This window comes from Ambystoma mexicanum, chromosome 4q, assembly GCF_040938575.1.
Source record: "Ambystoma mexicanum isolate Mex_15411 chromosome 4q, UKY_AmexF1_1, whole genome shotgun sequence".
Lineage (NCBI taxonomy): Eukaryota > Metazoa > Chordata > Amphibia > Caudata > Ambystomatidae > Ambystoma > Ambystoma mexicanum.
The window spans coordinates 1,186,231,329-1,186,252,676 of record NC_090928.1 but is presented as its reverse complement, the minus strand read 5'-3'; the positions used below and the strand labels follow the sequence as shown (position 1 = coordinate 1,186,252,676).

The 21,348-nt window shown below is 42.6% G+C and overlaps 1 protein-coding gene across 1 annotated transcript in view; it reads left to right on the top strand.

The window, feature by feature from the left end:
- DNAH8 (dynein axonemal heavy chain 8) overlaps window positions 1-21,348 on the top strand; it is an 8,835,797-nt gene that overhangs the window by 4,550,097 nt on the left and 4,264,352 nt on the right. Inside the window, exon 36 of the mRNA XM_069608756.1 lies at window positions 6,547-6,746. Coding sequence (XP_069464857.1) covers window positions 6,547-6,746 — 200 coding nt within the window. The remainder of the gene's footprint in view (window positions 1-6,546; window positions 6,747-21,348) is intronic.

Genomic DNA, 21,348 nt, shown 5'->3' with positions numbered 1-21,348 from the left:
TATTAGCCTTTACAGATGAGACAGTGGAAACCTCACACTAACACATAGGGCCTCATTAAGAACCAGGCGGAGGACCATGGTGCTATTAGCCCCATGGTCCATGCCGGTGTCCGCCATGGCGGAATGGGGAATTACCACCCCATTCCGAGGTTGGCGGGGCGGTAATTCCCCATGCCGCCATGGCCCTTCCCCATTCCCATTTTTGCCCCATAGGGCTCAATGGGAATGGGGAAGGCGCTAAGTACAGTGCCGCTAATTGCTGCACCGTACTTAGCACCAAGGTCCCTTTGCGGGTCTCTACTTTAACGGCTGGTACAACCAGCCATTAAAGTCGAGTCCCGCAAAGGGACCTCGTAATTAGGCGCTAATAGGTTAACGGCGCTGCAGCCTTTCACGGCGCCATTACCCCATTAGCGGCTGGGTCGTAATGAGGCCCATAATATTAGTTTCCACTTGGAAAGAGAAGGAGTGAACAAGGACAGGATTTAGGGACGTCTTTTCCTGGTCGTGCGCCCCTACCCACTTGAGGGGAATCTATTCATTTGAGGTCCTCCTGCAGTTTAACATCCGAGTGGGATTATTCAGTAGGTGCCTCACCTCTATAGCCTCTTAGGGAAGGGATCCCCTCTGGGGAGAAGTGTCGAGACTCAGTGAATCATCACATAACCTTGTTCCCGTTCCACTGACATTCCCATCACGACTGTGGGCGGTCGTTTCCCGATCTCTTCTTGGGTGGTAGGCAATCCTACACCAAGTGTCCCAAGCCCCGCAGTACATGCAAAGTCCTAAGGTTCGTTTACGCAAGCTCTCCTCCTGGGTAAGAGGGCCCAGTGCAGGGGCAAGTGCAGTCCCCAACTGCATGGGCTTGGGTGTCTCGGCTTTGCTTTCTGAGAAAACAAACCTGGGAAATGAGGATGTGGCTGTGGACCTTGACTTTGTTCTTTCCAAGAAGTGTTCTGATAAACAGAATTCTAATTGCATCGGCATAGTGATGAGAGGAACTCTTGCCAGTTCATCCTTCATATCCCGTCGCAGCCCTCTCGTAAACAAGGTGAAACAACCTTCTTAGGGCCAGTTGGTTTCTTCTGCCAGCTGCTGTAGCATGCAACATATTCCAATAGGGTACTGGTACCTTAATGACAATACAATAACAGTTCCTGGGTAGAATATGTATGTTCATTTTTTCTGAAAACCACATGTAGGGTGTTTTCTGTAAGGCGACGATAACGTGTCCTACTGTGACAAATTGCATTCTGCCTCAAAGAAGTACAAGGGTGAGCAGGGACCATATGGCCCACTCAGCCCTTACACTGCTATAAACCAAAACACACTGCAATCATAAAGGTAAAATCAGGATAGTAAAGAGATATACCTCCTTTACCTTTTGTTGTAACGCGTGATGAGGGCCGGCTATACTCCTAAGAGAGGTGTGAAGGTGTACCAGTAGCAGCCCACCATCTACAAGTAGAACAAAATGAGACTACTGTACATAAATCCACCCCAGAGAAAAGACAGGGAATATGCGACAGAATGGAGAAAGTAGCGCTTCGAGCTTTGACCAGGGGTGGTAGGTAAGGTACTACCAAAAAGGATATCTTGGTAAAGACAGGGACGACTGTCACCTAACCTGTCTAGGTTGGAGGGGGCAATTCAGTGTCACAGCACCTACATTTGGTTCTTGCTGGGCTGATGTATCATACAAGGGTTGAACATTGATGAGAGCTGATCAGGCTCAATTGGGCACATATGATCGCTGAGGCCCTGGCAGCAGCAGGTGTCGAGCATGGTTTTGTGGGGGTGCTCGGTGTGGTCAAACGGCGGTGGTTCAAATGCTACAGGTCGGGGAAGTTTCAAGAATGCTTCAACATTGGCCCGGCTGCTGGCAGAGGACAGCGAGTGATACTCTGGCGGGTCGAGTCGGCCGGCGGCAGTTGAGAAGTGATGGTGAAGGGGGCAACGAAGTGCAATAAATAAAGTGGCGGTTCTCGGGCTAGCTGAGACGAGCTGTGTGACAACACTCGAGTAGGATCTGCAAGGTTTGGTTTGGTTTCTGGCATTGAGCAGATGCTTCGAGCCTGGCAGTTGCCGTGCTCTGCTCCGAGCCTCCACACGGCTGGAGGCTGCCTTCGTCCGCCAATGGGGACAAAGCAGGCAGAAGGTATGTGGGTGTGGGAGGGTGTATAGGGGGGAGGACAAAAAAAACATACCTGAACGCCAGCGGGGGACAAAGGCGGCCTCCAGCCTTGTGGGCGCCGGAGTGGGGATGACCCAACTTCGAGCCTCCTCATTGGCTGAGGTGCTGCCACGCCCCCACCGCGGATAAAGGCATGGAATCCCGGCCGAGGGTAATGTCTGATTGTGCCCTCGCTGGGTACTAATATATGTTATTTATTGATTAAAATAGAAACACATTTTTCTTTTCATCAGCTGCACTAGAAATTACATCCCAAGCCCACATTTATTTAATTTAACAGCTTCTTGTATTTACAGATGCAAAGTCATTTTAAAGGTACATGGGCGAACTAGACCATTTCTAATGGATAGTGTCCTCCCACTGGGGGCCAAAAAAGATTCAAAATTTGTGCTGCTGCTTAATACATCTAAGATGTGGAATCTGTTGGAAGAATATCCAGTCATTTGTTCATCTAGAATTAAGTTGTTTCACAGCCAGACGATATAGTTGTTACAGTTCAATATTCATAGTAGTAGTAACATAAAGGGTTTCATCGGTCTAAGTTCCATCAGGATGGTTTGCATGGTGGGGTAAGTTGGTGACTCTTGAGGGGGAGAAGAGTCACTTTTAGGTGTTTTCAAAGCACTTGTGGAGAAGAGAGACCCCTCCTTCCCCACATTTCCCTTAGGAGATGACATGATGATCTTTGTTAGCTCAGTAAAATACACTTTATTCTCTATAAAAGAGTTTGGATATTTAACGTATAAAATTAGAAAAAAGCTATGGCCGTTAGTAACTGTACAACCCAATCCAATTCAAGATGATGCTAAGATGTACCAGAGCATAAAGTTAAATAGCAATGTCTATTTTATTCAAAGATGACTACATAGCTAAATATTGTTGTACAGGTAGAGCTCTCTAGAGAATATAAATTGGTGCAGAAGTAATGCAGTTTTAGGGCATCACAAGCAGAAAGAAGTGAAAAAACTGCTCTTTTAAATTGTATATGTAGGTAAAGAAAGAAGCCTCCATGCAGAGAAAATAACCAATTTTGACTGGCCTAATTGACTGTATTTAACTCATGATGCAGCATCAGAAAACTCAGTGCTACTTCAGAGGATTACATTTCTGTAAGAGATAAGCAACCACCTAGAGGGCGTGCCGTCATTCTGTTCCGTTATGGTGCACTCCCAGCATGTACCTCCACTTCACACGCAATTAAGGCCTCTCTTAATACCATCTTACTTGCGCATGGGAAATATCTCTGTCTGAAGTTGCATGGATGCGGCAGGTAATGTATATTCAATGCTGCAATTCTTTTTACTGTTTTAACCCCGGTGCCAGCACTTGCTTGTGTTAATTCCTTGGCAGAGTGAGAGCTAGCAGATCAGACAGCCATCTTGCTCAGTGCTTGAACACACCCCCACAGAACCTTTTTCAATGAGTTAAACTTCAGTATTCCTCCTTCCTTTCTTCAGCATAAAATATCAGTGTATGCGCTGTAATCTATTTAAAGTATTTGGATCTTGTAAAGGAGGCATGGTATCACAAGTATGACACTAAAACAGGAGAAATAATTTCAGAACCTTTATTAGATTTGTGGGGTTTGGAAAAACTCCTACTTTGCCCTATATCTATGATGGCAGTAGTCTCTACCATCAAATAATAAAGAAAACACAGTCCTAGTCAGTCTCTGTCAAATCAAAATGGCCTATACTAATAAAACCTAATGCCTGCCCTATCTCTTATACAAGATGTGTGTAAAGGGGAATATGTAGGCAAAGAAAAGTCAGTGTTATAACATAAAGAATCAAGATGGCTGAGTCAGCTCACCTTCTCACGTTGGACAGCACAGAATAAGGAGCCCCCCACAGGCAGCATGAAAGAAGCAGTTCAGAACGTGGGTCGGCACCAGCTTGGTTTTCCAGTTCACCAAAGTTATTTCACAGTTCACTAAAAAGTTCACATAGGTCTCCCTCTGTCGGGCTCGGACCTCTCAAAGCATGAAGTTCACCTAGTTCTCCATCTTTCGGCTCGCACCTCTCAATAAATCATAGTTGAACAAAATGTTCATGTAGGTCTCGCACTTTCGGAATCGTACCTCTCAAAGCAAAAAGTACCTTATTCAACTTAGATCTCCCTCACCCGGGCTCGGAACTTGCAATCACAGCACTTGCAGGGGTTCCCTTCCCCAAGCTTCATTCAGATTTGTTAGGGGTTCACTTCCCCTAACTTATTTCACATTCCAGGTCTCCCTCAGTCAGCCTCGGACCTTTCAGTGATGTTGAAGACTTTAGAATTTGCGTCGCTTTTACTATGGACCTCCACAGGACCACTTCGACTTTCACTTACACTCTCTTTTTGTGTTATTTGCCCCAGTGTCTCTTGGTAGTTCTGTACCATAAGCAAAAAGTTCATATAAATCTTCCTCTTCAAGCATTAACTTTTCCACTTCCCCTTTTGCCGGGTTTAATCTTGACCATTCTGCATTTCAGAGTTCATTTACTTTGCAGCTTCAATTCAGGAGTCAAAGATAATACCACAGGCTTGGCTTCGCCTCCCCAACTCTGTTGTTCACCCGGGAGGGTCGCTGGCATCCTTGAAACACAATGCAGTCTTCTTTTCTGGGATTTGGCTCTCTCTCGGTTTTTCAGTGGCAACAACCTCATACAGGGAACTTCAGGGATTCCCAACCGTTCGTTCTGGTCCCTCGATCGGTCGTTCTACTCCAGTGGGTTCGCCTTTGCCCTAGAACCTCTGCTCCAATTCTCATGGGTCTCCCTCAGTCGGGCTCGGACTACTCCTTTAGCTTCTCACAAGGGTCTCCCTCAATCGTGTTTGTACGCTATCGCTTTGCGTAAACGTTCAATGAAAAAAGGTCTCTGGACTTCAAGGTCCACAATACATCAGTCTCTATTTCACTCCCACTTCGCCTGCTCCCCAAAACAACATTCTGCCGGTTCTGTGAGTTGTGGGTTCAGGGTCGTCCCACCTGCCCCTCAGAGGTCTGGGTTTTAATGTTACACCCAGGAGATGAGCCTTAACCTGGGTACTGTCAGATTGCTCCAGCTGCCTCGGGTCTGGCTGCCTGGAAGCACAGCTCTCTTGCCACACAACAGCTTCTCCTGTGCTCACAGGCCCAGTAACCTGACAGCATGTCCTCCTTCTCAGGCTTCCTTCCCACGGTCTCTACAACTTCTCCTTGGCTCCTCTGCACAGCACAATCCTCTCAGCCTCCCCAGCTCGCTCAAAGTGTGCCTTTGTGCTCTGCCTTTTATATTGATTCGAAGGCTTAACAGGTTTCAGGTGGGAACAATTGTGGAGGGAGGCCTGACCTTGCCTGGCCTCATTATCAGGACAAAACAGTGACTGCCCATAGGAATCCCTGGTGCATTGGCTCCTATGGGTAATCTTCATATCTCCCTTTTCCCTCTTCTTAGTATTTATTGTTAAAAAATGGGGGGGGGGGCATGTAATGGCACTGCACATATTTCCTGAAGGCAGAATGGGCATGATGATGACTGAGCGCCTGACCCTGTTTGGTCTTATTAGTGGGACAGGACCGTTGAAAATCATTATAGGCAATCTTCCTACTCTCTGTCTTTGGGTTTTTATAGTGGATGAAGGTATTGTGGGAGTTGTAGTTTTTCTTAGGGATCCTGGAAAAACCATGTGGGCTTTTGTCAGGTAAAGGGTGAAGATGTATTGTTGTGGGTGAATGGGTTTTGGGGGATAATATCCCATTTTGACTGAGTGAATGGCAGGTAGGGATGTATTGGAACTGGAGGGATGTCATGTCTTGCTTGAGGGCGTTCCTGCCACAGTCTCCAGGGGTCCCTGTCCCAGGTGATCCTACCTCGCTTGTCCAACTCCAGGGTTAGGATCCAAGAGCAATGGCCCTCCCCTGGCCACCTGAGTCAGGGATCCCCGGGAATAGCCTCAGGTTTGTCACAATCTATGAAGAATAGAATGCTGGAGAAGTGCACATTTTCTTACCTGTAACTGTTGTCCTTGAGTGGAAGAATTTTTCAGAGATTCACATCAATCTGTCCGCCTCTCCTTCACTGAGTCTCTTCACGGGTGCTCAGTTCTGTGAGAATCTGAAGAAAGCCTCTGGGGCGGAGCCCAAGGTCTCTCTACTTCATTGGCTAAGGGGCAAATGGTCCAAAGTAAGATGGATAGATTGCACATAATGCTGCAGATTCCTTTCACTTTTACTTTGCCATACTGCTAATGCTGCTATTCTGGATCTACAGTGATGATTCCAAGCCTGATGGCAGAGAATATTCAAATCATGTGAATCTATGAATGATAGCAAAGCTAGAGAATAAGTATTACAAATGTTCTAAATAATATTATTTTGGATTTCACAGGACATCTGTATATCTGCTACAAAGGAAAAAGATATTGAAGCCAAATTGACCGCGATTGTTGAAGTTTGGGCCACCCAAATGCTATATTTTTCATCATTCAAAACAAGAGGGGAGTTGCTTTTAAAAGGAGCTGAAGCTGCAGAAACTATTACACTAATGGAAGACAGCTTAATGGTGCTTGGTTCTTTGGCGAACAACAGGTAACTTACAAGCGAACATAGTATGGTGTTAGACTTTATATGGACTGTTATTTCGACAATTAAAGCTTGGGATAAAGTATTCAAGACAATAAAGGTGTAAACTATAGAGGGTTATTTAATATGGTTGGAATGTTTTAATCATACAGCATATCCTGGGTTAGTCCCTATGAACAATGGAGGATCACAGATATAGACCGCAGGAGATAAATGATCTTCAGTCTTGGGGCCCAGGCTTTGAAACAAGGCACCAAATTGTATTCATGACAGTGGACATTTCTTATTAGGTTCAGGCCCCAGTTGCAGAACTTGTTCAGATAAATGTCCGGTATGGTTTTCAGTGGAATTAGGATCAGTGTGTAGAGGCAAATGATTGCACAAAGGTTTTCAAAGCTACTATAACCTGCTGCCTTTCCTTCCAATCACCTATGTTAACCCCAAATTGATTGTGTTTGTGCCCTCCTTGACTCACACGTGTAAAAAGAATAAAACAGACACTCCCGGGACAGGGAATTGCACAAAAGAGCAGGCTGCAAGAGTTCAAGGAAAAGTTTATCTAGATCTCTGAGAACGCTCTGACCACATTAAGGTTACAACACATTATATAAGCACATTGACATATCTAACATATGATGCTACGTTTGACCCGGATTGGTCAGCCAGGGTGGTGTCTTAGGTGTGGGCATCATCTCTTCCTCCGGGTTGGTTGCTTGGTTGGCGGGAGGATTGACGTCAGACATCTGTGCTCCGGATGGGAGAAGGTCAGGTCGCTATGAAACACGGTGGTCAAAGTCTAAGCTAAGAAAATAAATTCTAAATAATGCATGCACTAAATAATGGTTGATCAAAAAGAAACTCAGTAGTTTATCATGTTACTATACAAATCACACAGGTATCTATATCATCTGTAACATTTGGGTTATACAGATCACAGGTTTACGGGTCTTGACCACTATAATACTCTGATTGAACTGTGGGGTTAGTCTCACAAGAATCTCAGGTATGTGGCATTTGTTAGTATTGGGCACGATATACTGCAGCAGGGGTCTAATGTTCGTTGGGGTCTGTTGGATGGGCTTCATAGCATGGTCATCGGTCTGGCACATGAAAGGAATATCTTGCAGGGACACAGGGTTAGAATGGCAATAAGTTTCAACTGGCGAGGGTAAGAGGGCAGGGACACTTTTGTGGAGATGGACGAGCTATGTGCTTAGCTTATGTTGGTTCACATGCAGGACAGTGATCTCAGAGGAAAAGAGATTTGTTACATTTATTATTTGTTGCAAGCATCTCCGGCTTCAGCGTAACAATGGAGCTGCAGAGTTTTCCAGTCAGAGTGGGAACGAGGGTGGGGGCCATGTGCTCTGAGCTGCTGCGACGGGGTAAGGGAGAGAGGCATTTTGTACTATCTCAGTGAGGCCTGGTCACCAAGATGGAATCGAAAGGAGGTACAAAAAAAAGATGCCCTGTGTCCTGCTCAGTGGTCCCATCTACGCGAATGTAACCCAAAGTTAAGATCGCATAAGGGCGAAGGGCGAGGGGCGTACCCACTTCCCACTACTGGAGGCACTTGGTCCGAGTTTTGTACTGGCAAGTGACGGCAGAGAGGGGCTCCCACACAATTGTACACCACTGTGGTCTCATCACTTTACACTTCTTACATCTCCTTTACACTTACCTGCTGCACGTCCCATCCTGCCCCCTACCTAGACAAATCAAACATATTACAGCTAAAGCTCTAGCACTTCTCACAATGCCCCTTGCTTCCTATATACTCCTCAACAATTACAACACAATCATCACCGAGGCACTCGACAAAATAGCCCCCCTCAAAACACAAAAGCCCCACAATCACCACCATAAAGAAGGGTTTAACAATTTCCTCCTCTTTACCAAACAGGAAGCAAAATGCCTTGCAAGAGCCTGGCAAATTAACCTGTGCCCTATGTAAAGACTGGAGGGGGTGTATTTGGTCCTAAACTTTATATGGTTAGGGTAGATGCACAGAGGCACCTCTGCCAAGGTGCTCAAAGGGTAGCAATGGACGAGCAACCAAGGCTGAGACTCCAGGGAGATGATGCAGGCTGGTTCTTAGCTACAGTGAATCACCAAGCCCCCCACACTGGAATGTCAACACACTATGTTATGTGCTAACACAGTTTTTTTATTAAAGGATAAAAAGCTAGGTGGATATATGCAAATAAATAAGACTCAGAAATCTAATCAGATGGTTAACGAAATGGTTACAGTTCCATGTGGTACCACAGTTACCCTTTGATTCAGTTATAATGCACCAACTGCTTACAGTTATTTTTTTAATCTTTTTTATTTATTTAAGCTATTTAGCTTGCTAAGCAAACTTTTAGCTATACATCACAACAAAATTCAGATTATATACAGTTCCATATTACATCACTATAAAACCTTTCTATCATTTTTGTAGAGTACAATTCCTCTAAAATACATACATTTTCTTTAAAACATGTTAGAAATTTGAATCAATCAATTCAATTAGATCAATTACATAGATCATCTTGAAATTCAATTTTGTGTAAAATTATCACCACTGCTATTGCGAGAGAACAATGTTGCCCACTAAACATCATCCGGTGTCAATGTGGTATACTGCTTTATAAATCTATCTAGTAGCAGGGTTCTCCACTAAAAACGTACTATCAACTAAGATATGTTTTATTGTTTCCACTTCTGCTGGAATTTGTCAAAATTGACAACTTCATTGTTGTATTGCCCATTGCGCCATACACCTCTCTTGAGCATAACAAAATTAATTACATCTCTAGTATAATTTTTCTCAAGGCCTGTTCTGGAAATTGTATTAAATATGTTGGTAACTGGTTAAACGCCTTGGACACATTACTGATATTTTTAAAAAGTTTATATCATTACATTGGTCCATTGTAATTATCCAATTGTGTCTCCACAACCCTTATGGCTAACGACTCCATGCGTAGGCTCAAAAACTAAATATTTTTCTTATATTTTGGGTCATTATTAAAATTAAATCCCAAGTACCGATATACTTCTACTTAAGATAAAACTGACTCCATCACATACCATTGAATTTTCTGCCTTTTTTTAGAGCATTTCGAGCTTATAACCATTGTATTTGATTTAGCAATGTTTATTGCCAAATTATTTTCTTTGGCATAACTTTGAAGGGCATTCAGGGACCTTTTGGAGACCCACTGTCATTGTATCAATCAAAACAAAATAATTTGCATAAAACAGACAGTGGATAGCCTGTCCCTTATTTCTCTGAGGATTTGCTGATGCAGAACGCATCACCTCTCTTAAATCTGACGCATACAGATTGAATAAAGCAGAGGCGAGTATACACCCCTGCTTCAGACCTCTGTATGTTGGGATTTTCTTTGATAATTTCCCTTTCTGGTTTAATCTCATGAATAATAAGGTATTTGTGTAGTTTTGTGATCATTTGGAGCAGCCCCTCCAGACACACCCAGTTTCTTAATTTGTCCCATAGACATGGCCTATCTATGCTGTCAAACGCCACAATGAAATCAATGAAGGCTAGGTAGATTGGATTACCCTCAGATAACGCCTTCTTTTTTAAACAATTTAGCAGAATTCAATTTTGGGGCTGTTCCCACACCTTTCATAAACCCTGCCTGGTTACTGTCAAATTGACCAGACGTTTCTATCCACATCTTCAGCTTTTTCAGTATCAGAGAGGAAAAGAGTTTTACCAGAGTGTCTAATAATGCATTGGTAATTTAAAGATGATAATCCTACCATTTATTTGTAAATTAGTATAAGAATAGCCGTTTTCCAAGAGCCTGGTATCAATCTGGCTTCTATCATGGATTTAAATATTACTGCCAATGTGTTCACCCAGATCTCAGGGTATTTCTTTAGAATCGTGTTTGAGAGTCCGTCCATGCCGGTGCTCTTGATCTACTGTTCTTTATAGTCAATTCCCAGATGTCCTCTTCATCGATTATCAAGTGCCACTCCACCTCCCAAAATGCCTCCTCCTCTTGTATAGCCGAATTTATGGCCTTATAATTATTGGAAAAATGAGTTACCCAAAATTCTTCTCCTATTGGATTTATCTGTAAAGCTTACTGCAGTGTATCGTGTTCTTGAAGTAACTTCTGCAGTTGAGCTGAATTCTTAGACTATAGAATCTTTAACATATTCTCTGAATCTTGCTGGAAAAGATATGATAAAATCTGTTACATACACATAATCTAAAATCAACTTTTGTATTGACCTGGAATATCTCCTTCAAGTGTTCCGTTAAGCATATATAATTCTCTTGAATCCAGTAAATCATTCCACAGACGGCACCTCCTCCTAATCTTATCCTGGTTAGCTACTTGTGTGGGGAATTGTGTATCTGAACTATTAATAGTGATATTTAGATCTCCACATATTACTTTTGCAGTTACTAATGGGTCAGCCAAATTCTCATCAATCAGCTCTGTAACCCAGTAACCCCTTCTACCTAGGAAGCAGCCGTCATTCCAATAGAGATTCAAAAGAACAAATGAGCCTAGACACAAAATAATATATTGTCCTGATGGATTTAAACAGCTTGTATAAAGGGGTTGGACGATTTCCAATTTTAGATTGGAAAGCTTTTCCCTGATCTAACTGCTATTAGCAGTTCAGCCATAGGCCTACCTCTATTTAATCCCTTTTTTTTCCGGAACCAGTAAGATTGAGAATCCGTCCATAACTGGGCTCTCCAAAAGCCAAGTCTGCTGCAAGGCTATTAAGTCACAACCAATAAAGGTCTTGTTACCTGTCCCGAATAAATGGGTGTTCCCCCTTCATATTCGAAGAACCCAGTCGGAAGACGACCACCCCCCCCTATAGCAGTAAGTTACTACACAGAATCTTTTCTAGCCAGGGCTCCTGCTAACCAGGACCAGTTTTGGTCTGAGTCCTTCAGCAGTTCTATATTTTTTTGAGATTGAACTTTCTTTCCTTGAACTCTCTGGCAGACAAGTAATCCTTAAGGGAAAATAATCAGTGGTATTTACAATTGAACCCACTCTGGGAGCCTCCTTCTCAGATTCTTCATATATGAGATCTTTTCCCCTTCATACAAGTTAAACCCTGATGGCTGCAATAGTGAGGAATTTTCTAAAATAAGGCTCTTAATTAAATTTGAAGGAAAATGTAGAAAAACCTTGTCTAAAAGGTTTTTATCAACAATTTCCACCCGAGCGATGTCTCTCGACTGAATCAGTCTCCATGGTGGCACTGAATCGAAAAGCTTTAAAACATTCAGTCTTTTCATTACTACCACGTTTTTTGATGTTGGTAAGCATTCAAGAATTAAACAGGTTTCTTTAGATTGTTGTGTTAATCCCTTTTGAGACGAGTATATAGGTGCTTCATTTCCATTTATTCTATTTAGATAATGTCTGCATTGTTCTTAAGTACAGAAGGCATGACTCACATTTTCAATGTCCTTTTCCACTACCCGTGTACTAGAACCATTTTAAATCTCTGTTGATTCACTGGGGACTGCTCAATCCCTGGCGTATTAGCCTCATTACGACCTGTGCTGAATGCGTTTAACGGCAACATTAAACACATTCCGCACTATTACGAGGTTCCCTCGCGGACCCGATGTGGACGTCTGGCTTATCCAGACGTCCATAGTGGGTCCCGCGAGGGAACCAGGGAGCTAACAACGGGCCGGTCGTAATCGGCCCGTTGTTAGCTCCCGCACCCATTCCCATTGAGCCCTATGAGGGCTCAAATGGGAATGGGGAAGGTCCGGGCCCGGGTTCCCAGAAGGAGGAATTACTGGGCCCTCCAAACTCGGAATGGCCGGTAATTCCCCATTCAGGGAACGCTGACCCGATTTTGGAGGCAGCCATGGCGCCAATAGCGCCATGGCTACCTCCAAAGTCGTAATGAGGCCCATATGTTACTAGTGTATTTCTTTGCAGAGATTGATACTCCCTCTCATCATCCTTTGAAAAGGTTGATAGATTCATTATACCCGGGTCTACAAAGTCTTCCCTACAGGATGGCTGGGTTTCGCTTACATTTTGAATTTGTCTCTCTGTTTCAGTTTTCTTTGTATTTCTTTGTTTACCATCTTGCTCATTTTTTCAATTTTCTGCCCTAGATATATGCTCTGGTGTAGTTAGGGCTCGAAGGAATTTTCTTGAGCCTTTTTTCAGGGCCTTGCATGGAGCTTTCTCATTTTTCTCTATTTTCGTTTTCGTGATAAGGGACAAGGCTTTCTTTTTCCTTTGTCTCGATTTTACTTTTTTTTATTTTGAAAGCAGGGATAGATATTCTGTTCTTCTGTTCTCTCAATAATGTCATTTGACAGCATTAATAAAACAAGGTTTGAATTAGAATGCAGATTTTCCACACAAGAAATGTCACCACCAAGGACATCCTGTTCCATTCTAGAGTGATCAATCCTCTCCTCATTCTCTTGTCTTGATACACATATTGAAGAATAAGAGTCTAATCGCTGGTTAAAATCTGAAGGCATACCAGGATTGATGTTTGTTGTGAAAGATTCACCTGGCCTTGCTTATACTGTTGGTGCTTTTTGTCCCCGCCAGCTTGTTATTGATCACCACCTTTTGTGATTTTACACCTGTGATATCACCTTTGATTAGAATTATTTTTGTATTTAATGATGTCAGCAATGTTACTTGATCATTTATTTTTTCATTTAGTGAATCATATAATTTAATCAAGGTTGATATCGCCATCTAAAGCGGAGGTGTGGAAACAAAGGTTTTCTCATGTGGCAAGAAACGCCTAGTTTGTCGCTGTTCTGGGAAAGATCACTTTGCTGATATGGAGGAATCCTAAATAGCCTCCTCCTCTGTGTTGCCGGGTATAGGACAGGTGTGGCTGAAAAGGAAATCCCCTGGTTATTTTGCATGCTTTGATGTAACTTAGTTGCATTATGAACCTGAGCTCTGATAATATTAACATAACATTAACAAGCTCATTCCTGCCCATGTATTTCACTTGTGGAACTTCATTCTGTTCCTCTCGTCTCCACACTGTTTGACCCGCTTTCTTCCGCCATCCTTATTTTCTGATTCTTGCTATTTATCTCTACTTTTTCCACTCCCAAGACAATTAGAGACTTGTTAATCTCGTCAGGTTATCTTGCGTTATTGGTAGTATCATCAGAGTATCATCAGATAAAGGCGTATTTATTATGCTTTACCATGATATGCTTTGAAAGGTAAGCAGTGATTTTGATTGCCATACTTTTACAAACAGCATATTTTTCCATTCGACTTTCACCTTGGGCAGGAGTAAATAAGACTTGCAACCCTGTTTTGTAAGACACTCCATTTTCTCCATAACATGCAACACCCATTTGCGAATCAATGTTTATTCGGGTTGTCAAATGAGAGCTGGTGCTGAGGTGGTGCAGTCTCAGCAGTCTGTTTACTGACTCTATACCTATTTGCTGCGTTGGAAAGAGGAGCCTTTTCTTTAAAACACCCGTTTAACTGCAGAGAGGGTGCAGAGCTGGTGCTGAAGTGGTGCAGTCTTAGCAGTTTGTTTACAGACTCAATACCTGTTTGCTGCATTGGAAGAAGGAGTCTTTTCTTTGAAACACCCATTTCACCGCAGAGCTGGTGCTGAGGTGGTACAGTCTCAGCAGTCTCCAGCCGGCTCCCAACACACCCGGCCTCCAACATCTAGCGTCCAAAAGTACTGGATTGCTGGAAGTTTGTAGTTGCCAAGATCTCGCAGGAAGCAGCAGAAATAACGTCCATAAGATGCTGCCTTGGGGTCCTCTTACGCGACGCAAGCTCCGCCAACTGAGCGAAGACTGTAGCGTCCACAGCCCATAAGAGGTGAGTGTCTCGCCTTCTATTCATGAATCAGCCACTTCATTTCTGTTTAACTCAAGACATGCTGTTTCCAATAATAGCAACAACAGCCAGTCGGATCCCTTCATTGACACGTATCAATCCAGATTTGTAACACCAGCAAGCGCGTCTCGCAAAATCAACACCAATTTGACCCTATGCGAGAAAACGCTTATCACACCACAAACAGCCTTGTTGGTTCCATCTGCTCCATTGCATCCATTGCATCCAGTGACTCCTGCTAACACGCCCGACCCCCATGTAAAAACGTTTGGTTCATCACAACTTGATGAAACATACTTAATTGCATCCACCAAGGAATTCCAGGCAGTGCCCGCGTTGGCCACGGAAACAATGGCTAGGAAACACAGAGCATCATCACATAGCAAAAACAAACACATGAGAGTGACTCCACCCGTGACAGCCCAGACTATGGAACTAGAGTCAAGTGAAATCCACATTACTGAATGCACATCATTAGAGCGCTTGTTTGCTATTTCAAGCTCACCAATAAATCCTGAAACAAGAGTCAAACTGAATTATGCTAGCAGCCAGTACTCTTCACGTACACACATTAGAGAATATGGAAACACCATGCTCTACACTGGCAGAGTGCCTAACTCGCAACATAGCTGAGATTAAACTCCATCTGACCTCACATCAAAAATAAAACAGCACTAAAATCATCAAAAGTACAAATCAGAGAATGCCCACAATCATGAATCTGAATTCATCTGATACAAACACTATGGTTGTGTTGACCACTCCCACTAAATCCTCAAAACAAAAAAACATGCCCCACGAAACGAAAATAATAAAATCTCGCCACATGGTTTCAACAAAGAAGAAGTTCCACCTTCTAACAGAAAAGGACTACACCGAAAACAAGTGATGAACAACTAAAAGATTCTGAGGATAAGCAAGAACTAGAGATCATAAACCTCAGCAGTGCATCCATCAATCCATCTGAAGAGACTGAAAATTATGAGTAAATTACAGCTTTACTCAACGTAATTATGTTTCATGACATACAGGAACAAACATCCAGGACAGAGGAAACAGAAATAGTGAATTCTAGTTTTAACACAGCAGCTACAGCCAGTAAGAACGTCCCTCAACCAGCAAAGAACAAAGGAAATTCAGGAGATCAGATACATATGAAATAGCTGATTCAGACATTCCTTACTTTGAAACAAAAGAGAATAGCTGTGGAAGAAAATGTCAAAAAGCATACACCTTGTGAAAATAGGTCGACTAAATCGCTGTGTAATAATACTACTCCTAACAATGAGATGTGCAATTTGGTGACCTTAGACTACGCTCTAACAATGAGCTAATATTAAATCACAGGAATGTTATACAATTATTACATCACAGTCCCATACTCAAATATTTCATGTCAGAAGACATCAGAATAGTACAGTTTATGAATGAAAGAAGAACTGATTGGGTGATTTTACACATAAACTCACCCGTAATTTAAAACATGTTACAGGAAATGGCTGGAGACTTGCCTCCACTGGGGTTTGAGATCTTGAACTATTCTGCGAAAATAAGGAAAACTCCTGACAATGTGAAGCAAAACTTTATCACTCGCACAAGAGCACAAAATCCACTATATGAACCTACCAGGCGAGTGTAAAAAAGGGTGGTTAATGGACAACTGAGATGAAAAATCTACCATCAGTAAAAATTCAAGTAAATTTCGCATCAAAAACGCCATCCCTAAAAGCGCAAATACTTGTGGAAAACATCAAACAGAAAACAGATGAATCAGATTGGAGCTGGCTCTGAAGAGCCTTTGCTTCACAATCAAAAGATTAGAGCTAGGGTAATGCCACCAAGCCCACTGGGTACATAGGATCTTGGAACTTCAGAGGATCGTTCCAGCTTTTCAATAATGAATTGTTAGCCCTGGAAAAAATAAAAAATCCTTTGCCTTCAAGAAACTTGGCTCAGAAATACTCCTTGTTGCGATGACTAGGAATGCTACTCGAATCCTGCTAAAAAACGAGTTACTGGTAGACCCTTCTCGGGACTCTTGATGCTAATAAGGAAATGAGTAGGACTCATGGTAAAAGAGTCTATAGACTTGAACCTGTACATCCAAGTATTAATAATTCAAAAACAAGTCCATGGTACATCGGAAACACAGATAGTATGCAATGTATACTACAGCGTTGATATGTGTAACTATCAAAAATTTGCAAAAACCATCATGGAGAATATCAAGGAGACATTAAGTACATACAAAGTTCCACATGTCCTACTCTGTGATGACCTGAACATGACATTAATCAACAAACAGGGATTTGTTGTAAACAAAAGCGAATTAGGAAAGCATGCTCATCAATGGATGGAGGGAATGAAAGAACGTAGTCTCCACATGCTTAACGCACAAACCCAGGGAGATATCCTGGGCAGGATTACCTGGTCCAGAGAAGAAACCAAAGCATGTCTAGATTACATATTTGTCTTCACAAATCTTCTACAGCTTGTAAAATGTAAAAATGTTTACATGTAATAGACATGCCAACAAGTAATCATAACCTAATGGAGTTGGTGTGGGATGAAACAATCATGCTCACCCATCGGAATGCAATAATTCCCATTGAACTCTCACAGGGGGACAATAGACTGAGGCTAATCGAACAGACAAGATCTCTCTTCTGAAGAAAAGGAAACAAACTTATAGAAACTGACTCATAGCCTCACAAGCACAAAGAGCATAAAACAACACTGAGACCGTAATGAGAATTATATCAACGAAAAACACCAGAAACGTATGGGAACTTTTCAGCAACAATGGCAGATTTGAAGCGACTATGCAAGTATTCAATGGGCCTCATTACGAGTATGGAGGCAGCCATGGTGCTATTAGCGCCATGGCTGCCTCCATACCGGGCTCCAATACCGGGGTCTGTGAATGAGGAATTACCGGGTCATTCCGACCTTGGAGGACCCAGTAATTCCTCATGCACAGAACCATTCCCAATTCCCATTTAGCCCCAATAGGGCTCAATGGGAATGGGGATGGAGCTAATAACGGGCCTGTTAATAACAGGCCCGTTATTAGCTCCTTGGTCCCCTTACGGGACCCGGAAAGGACGTCTGGTTTTACCAGACGTCTGTTCCAGGTCCCGCAAGGGAACCTCGTAAAAGGCGCTCCTGTAACGAAGGGTGTCGGTCCTGTACCGGCACCCTTCAATACGGGAGCGCCTATGTTGTAATGAGGCCCAATGTCTCTGAGAAAAACTGGGTTTCTCACTTCACCATCTTACTCTACCCAATAACACAAGAAACAAAGTGGGAACCACCAAAAACCGCTGAGCAAAGGAACTTGAACTGCAATAGAGATGACATAGAAAGAATTATCAGCAAGCTAAACACCTCACGAGCGCCTGTTCCTGATGTACTTACCAACTCTATGCTGAAAGAGGCACTTGGCCCCTGGTCAGATTTCATGAGCCTTCTATTTGGAAGATCACACGATCCAAGAGGAGCCCCAGTTCATGGAGGAATGCCATTATTGTACCCATTTTCAAGATGTGGGACAAAGAAGATCTTTCAGACCATCCAGTTGCTCTTCTTGATGTTATGGGGAAGATCTTTGGATCGATTCTACTCCGTGAATTGTCCACGTGGGCAACAAAAAGTGCCCGACTAGATCCTCAGCAAACCGGATTCATTAACGGAACCACCTTGAACCTCTTTATTTTAAAATACTTAAACTAAATGCAATCAAAACCAAGACCAAATACTTCCTAGCCTTCATCGACTTTGAACAAGCATTTGATAGTGTCAACAGAGGAAAGCTTTAGAGGAAACTATATGACTGGGATTGCCCAAAGGATCTAATAGAAGCCATAATCGCCTTCAAGTAAGAATTAGAAGGCATGACAAAGTCACTGAGAAAGTAAGCACTCATCAGGGACTAAAGCAAGGATGTCCCCTTGCCTCCATACTATTCAATCTGTATTTTTCTGATTTGTAAGATTCACAGAAATCAATTGCAGCCTTTCCACCAAGAATCCTAAATCAACACATTGCATGGATCCTCAACGCGGATGATCTGGTCATCATTGACCAGACACAGATTGGTCAACAACGCAGACTGGATATATTCATGGAATATACCTTGGCTAACAACCTCAGAATAAACACAAAGAAACCCTGTTTTTAGAACTAGCAGCTCTTCAGGGAAACTCTCGCAAGAAAAGGATAGTATTCACATGGAAGCTAGGGGGACAAACACTCATTCAAGTCGAATCCATTGTGTATTTGGGGGTTCTCTTTAATCGCAGCATTTTCTAAAGAGGCTGTTATGAAGTACTCCGAACTAAGACAAAAATACTTGCTTCACAAGGAAAAGCCATATTAAAACAATACAGGAAGTACATAATGATGGCAGTAATCATATTCTACAAACAAAAAGTTGTACCAAGTTTAACATATGGTGGAGAAACCCTGTTCACCTTAACTTTGCAAACATGGACTGTCCTAGATGGCCTTTTTTGGAGACAAGTCTTAAAACTACGAAAAGGCGCTCCAGTTCAGTTCCAATAGATATGAGAAAGGTATCCAATCCATGAAACCTAAAGTACTATGGAAAACTATATCTCTGTTTAGAAAATGCATAATGACAGATCATCTACCTCCAATTGAGATTATAGGAGCCATAAACAACGGAAGAAAAGAAAGGATACTTGAAAGATGGAAAGATAGATGTCCAGGTTGGCTCAACGTTATTAGAGTAACAACGGAAACACTAATTTTAAATCCAGAAATGGTTAAAAAGAAATTGAAAGAATATGACGAGATACGCACTCAGGAGGAAAGAACAAGATACGAATTGATCATAGAGCAAGTAAACGAAAAAAGATCGCTCGACAGTGCTCCAGAATATCTTGTCAGATTTCCCCCTAGTCACTATTGAAACATGTGTCTAAGATTTCGCTTAAATAGTGTTCCGACTGGGGAAGACCTACATACTCGAAAACTAAAACCAGACGCCAATCCATTCTGCAGACATTGCCAAAGGAAACATGTTGTAGAATCGTTATACCACCTAATGATTGAATGTCTGCATCTCAGAGACATGAGAACGAGATACATAGAAACGTTTTTCACTAAAACAAAGTCACTTGCAGCAAAAGAATGGTGGAATATGCTAGTGAGTGGGACAAATGTTAGCTTAATCCTGGCAGCCATACATTCTTGGAAAAGATCCTTAATAATGACTCAACAACAGGAAAGAACTGACAATGCTATGTAAATTGATATTTGGGGGTCTAGATGCATGAAACTGAAGAGAAACTCCCGTTAAGATTTAACCAATGCATGTTAGACACACCTCATTGTTTACCTAATCATTTGAATTGGATGGAATTTTGACAACACATGGATGTTTTATATTTAAAAGGTTTTGATAAACCATGATAAAATAAAATAAAATAAAAAGAAATTGTCAAGTCGGCGAGATGATTTGATGACTCTCAATCTCCCTCCATATCTTCATTCTGGGTCGTGTGTAAATCAATCAATATTTCATTTCCTACCCTTGGGTTAGGTGCGCATTACAAATAAAATAAACAAACAAACAAACATTGCTTTCACTTATTATCGCTTTGCTTCTCAGGGTAGCCGGTATGGTGTATACCCACAATCAGGGAGACTCGGACAACCAAGTTGCTGGTAATGCCTTTATTCAGATATAGAGAAGACAATGTTCAGGTTAATCACTCACCAAGCCTTCAGTTATCTCGCCCGCACTCACTGCCAGTTGCCGGTAAACTCAGATCAAACTCTGCTTCGCTCCGTGGCCTGCTTATGTATTTGTATGCTCATCCTACTGGTCTCACAGATACTGTAGCAAGTGAAAGCAAACTCCTGCCGGTAACTGCCAGTAAACTCAGCTCGAACTCTGCTTTGCCTGCGGTGTGGTCGAGTATAAGTATCCTCTTTCTGCTGGGCTCACAGATACTGTAGCAAGTGAAAGCAGACTCCTGCGGATAACTGCCAGTAAACTTAGCTCAAACACTGACAGGTTTACAATTATTAGGCACTGTTTAACCCCATAGTAGAAATGCAGGTAACACTTAGAACATTGGCAGAATTCTTTCTTTGAGAATAAAAATGCAATACATGCCCCCCACCTGGGCAACCTGTAAGAAAAAGGTAAGTTGCACTTTGGTTTTAAAACAGTGCTGAGCCCTTATATGTTCAGTAATTGTCTGCTTTTGTTTCTACAGATGCCACCACCCCAAAGTAACTTGGAAGCCACAGAAGAACAGGATCCAAGATGAACTGGGACCTTTGGCTGAACCCTGAGGATGGAAGACGCTCTTCCTCATCAAAGTAACTTGGGTGCCTTAGGAGGCAAAGTGGTGGCCTTTCTTGGTGTTATTCAACAATGCCCCTTGAGGAGGGACCCACTTTGGAGGAAGGAGTTGCTGGGACGTCACTGTCGAGCATGGGAAGGGAACCAAGCAGTGTCACAAAGGCAGCATTGACAGTCTGTTGTGGTGGTCTCATTGGTCCGGTTGATACACCTGCTGTGGATTTTCCACAAAGTTGAAACTCACTGTGGACCACGACAAGGCTTGGGAGGTGAGGATGAGTCTTTTGGGTTTCATTGATGGCCTACAGTGGCGACGGGTGCAGTGACAGAAATAGGTGTTGCGTTTCGGTAATTTGTGTTGGCCGCCATTTGGTTCTTCAGTGCTGCAGCCGCAGCACGG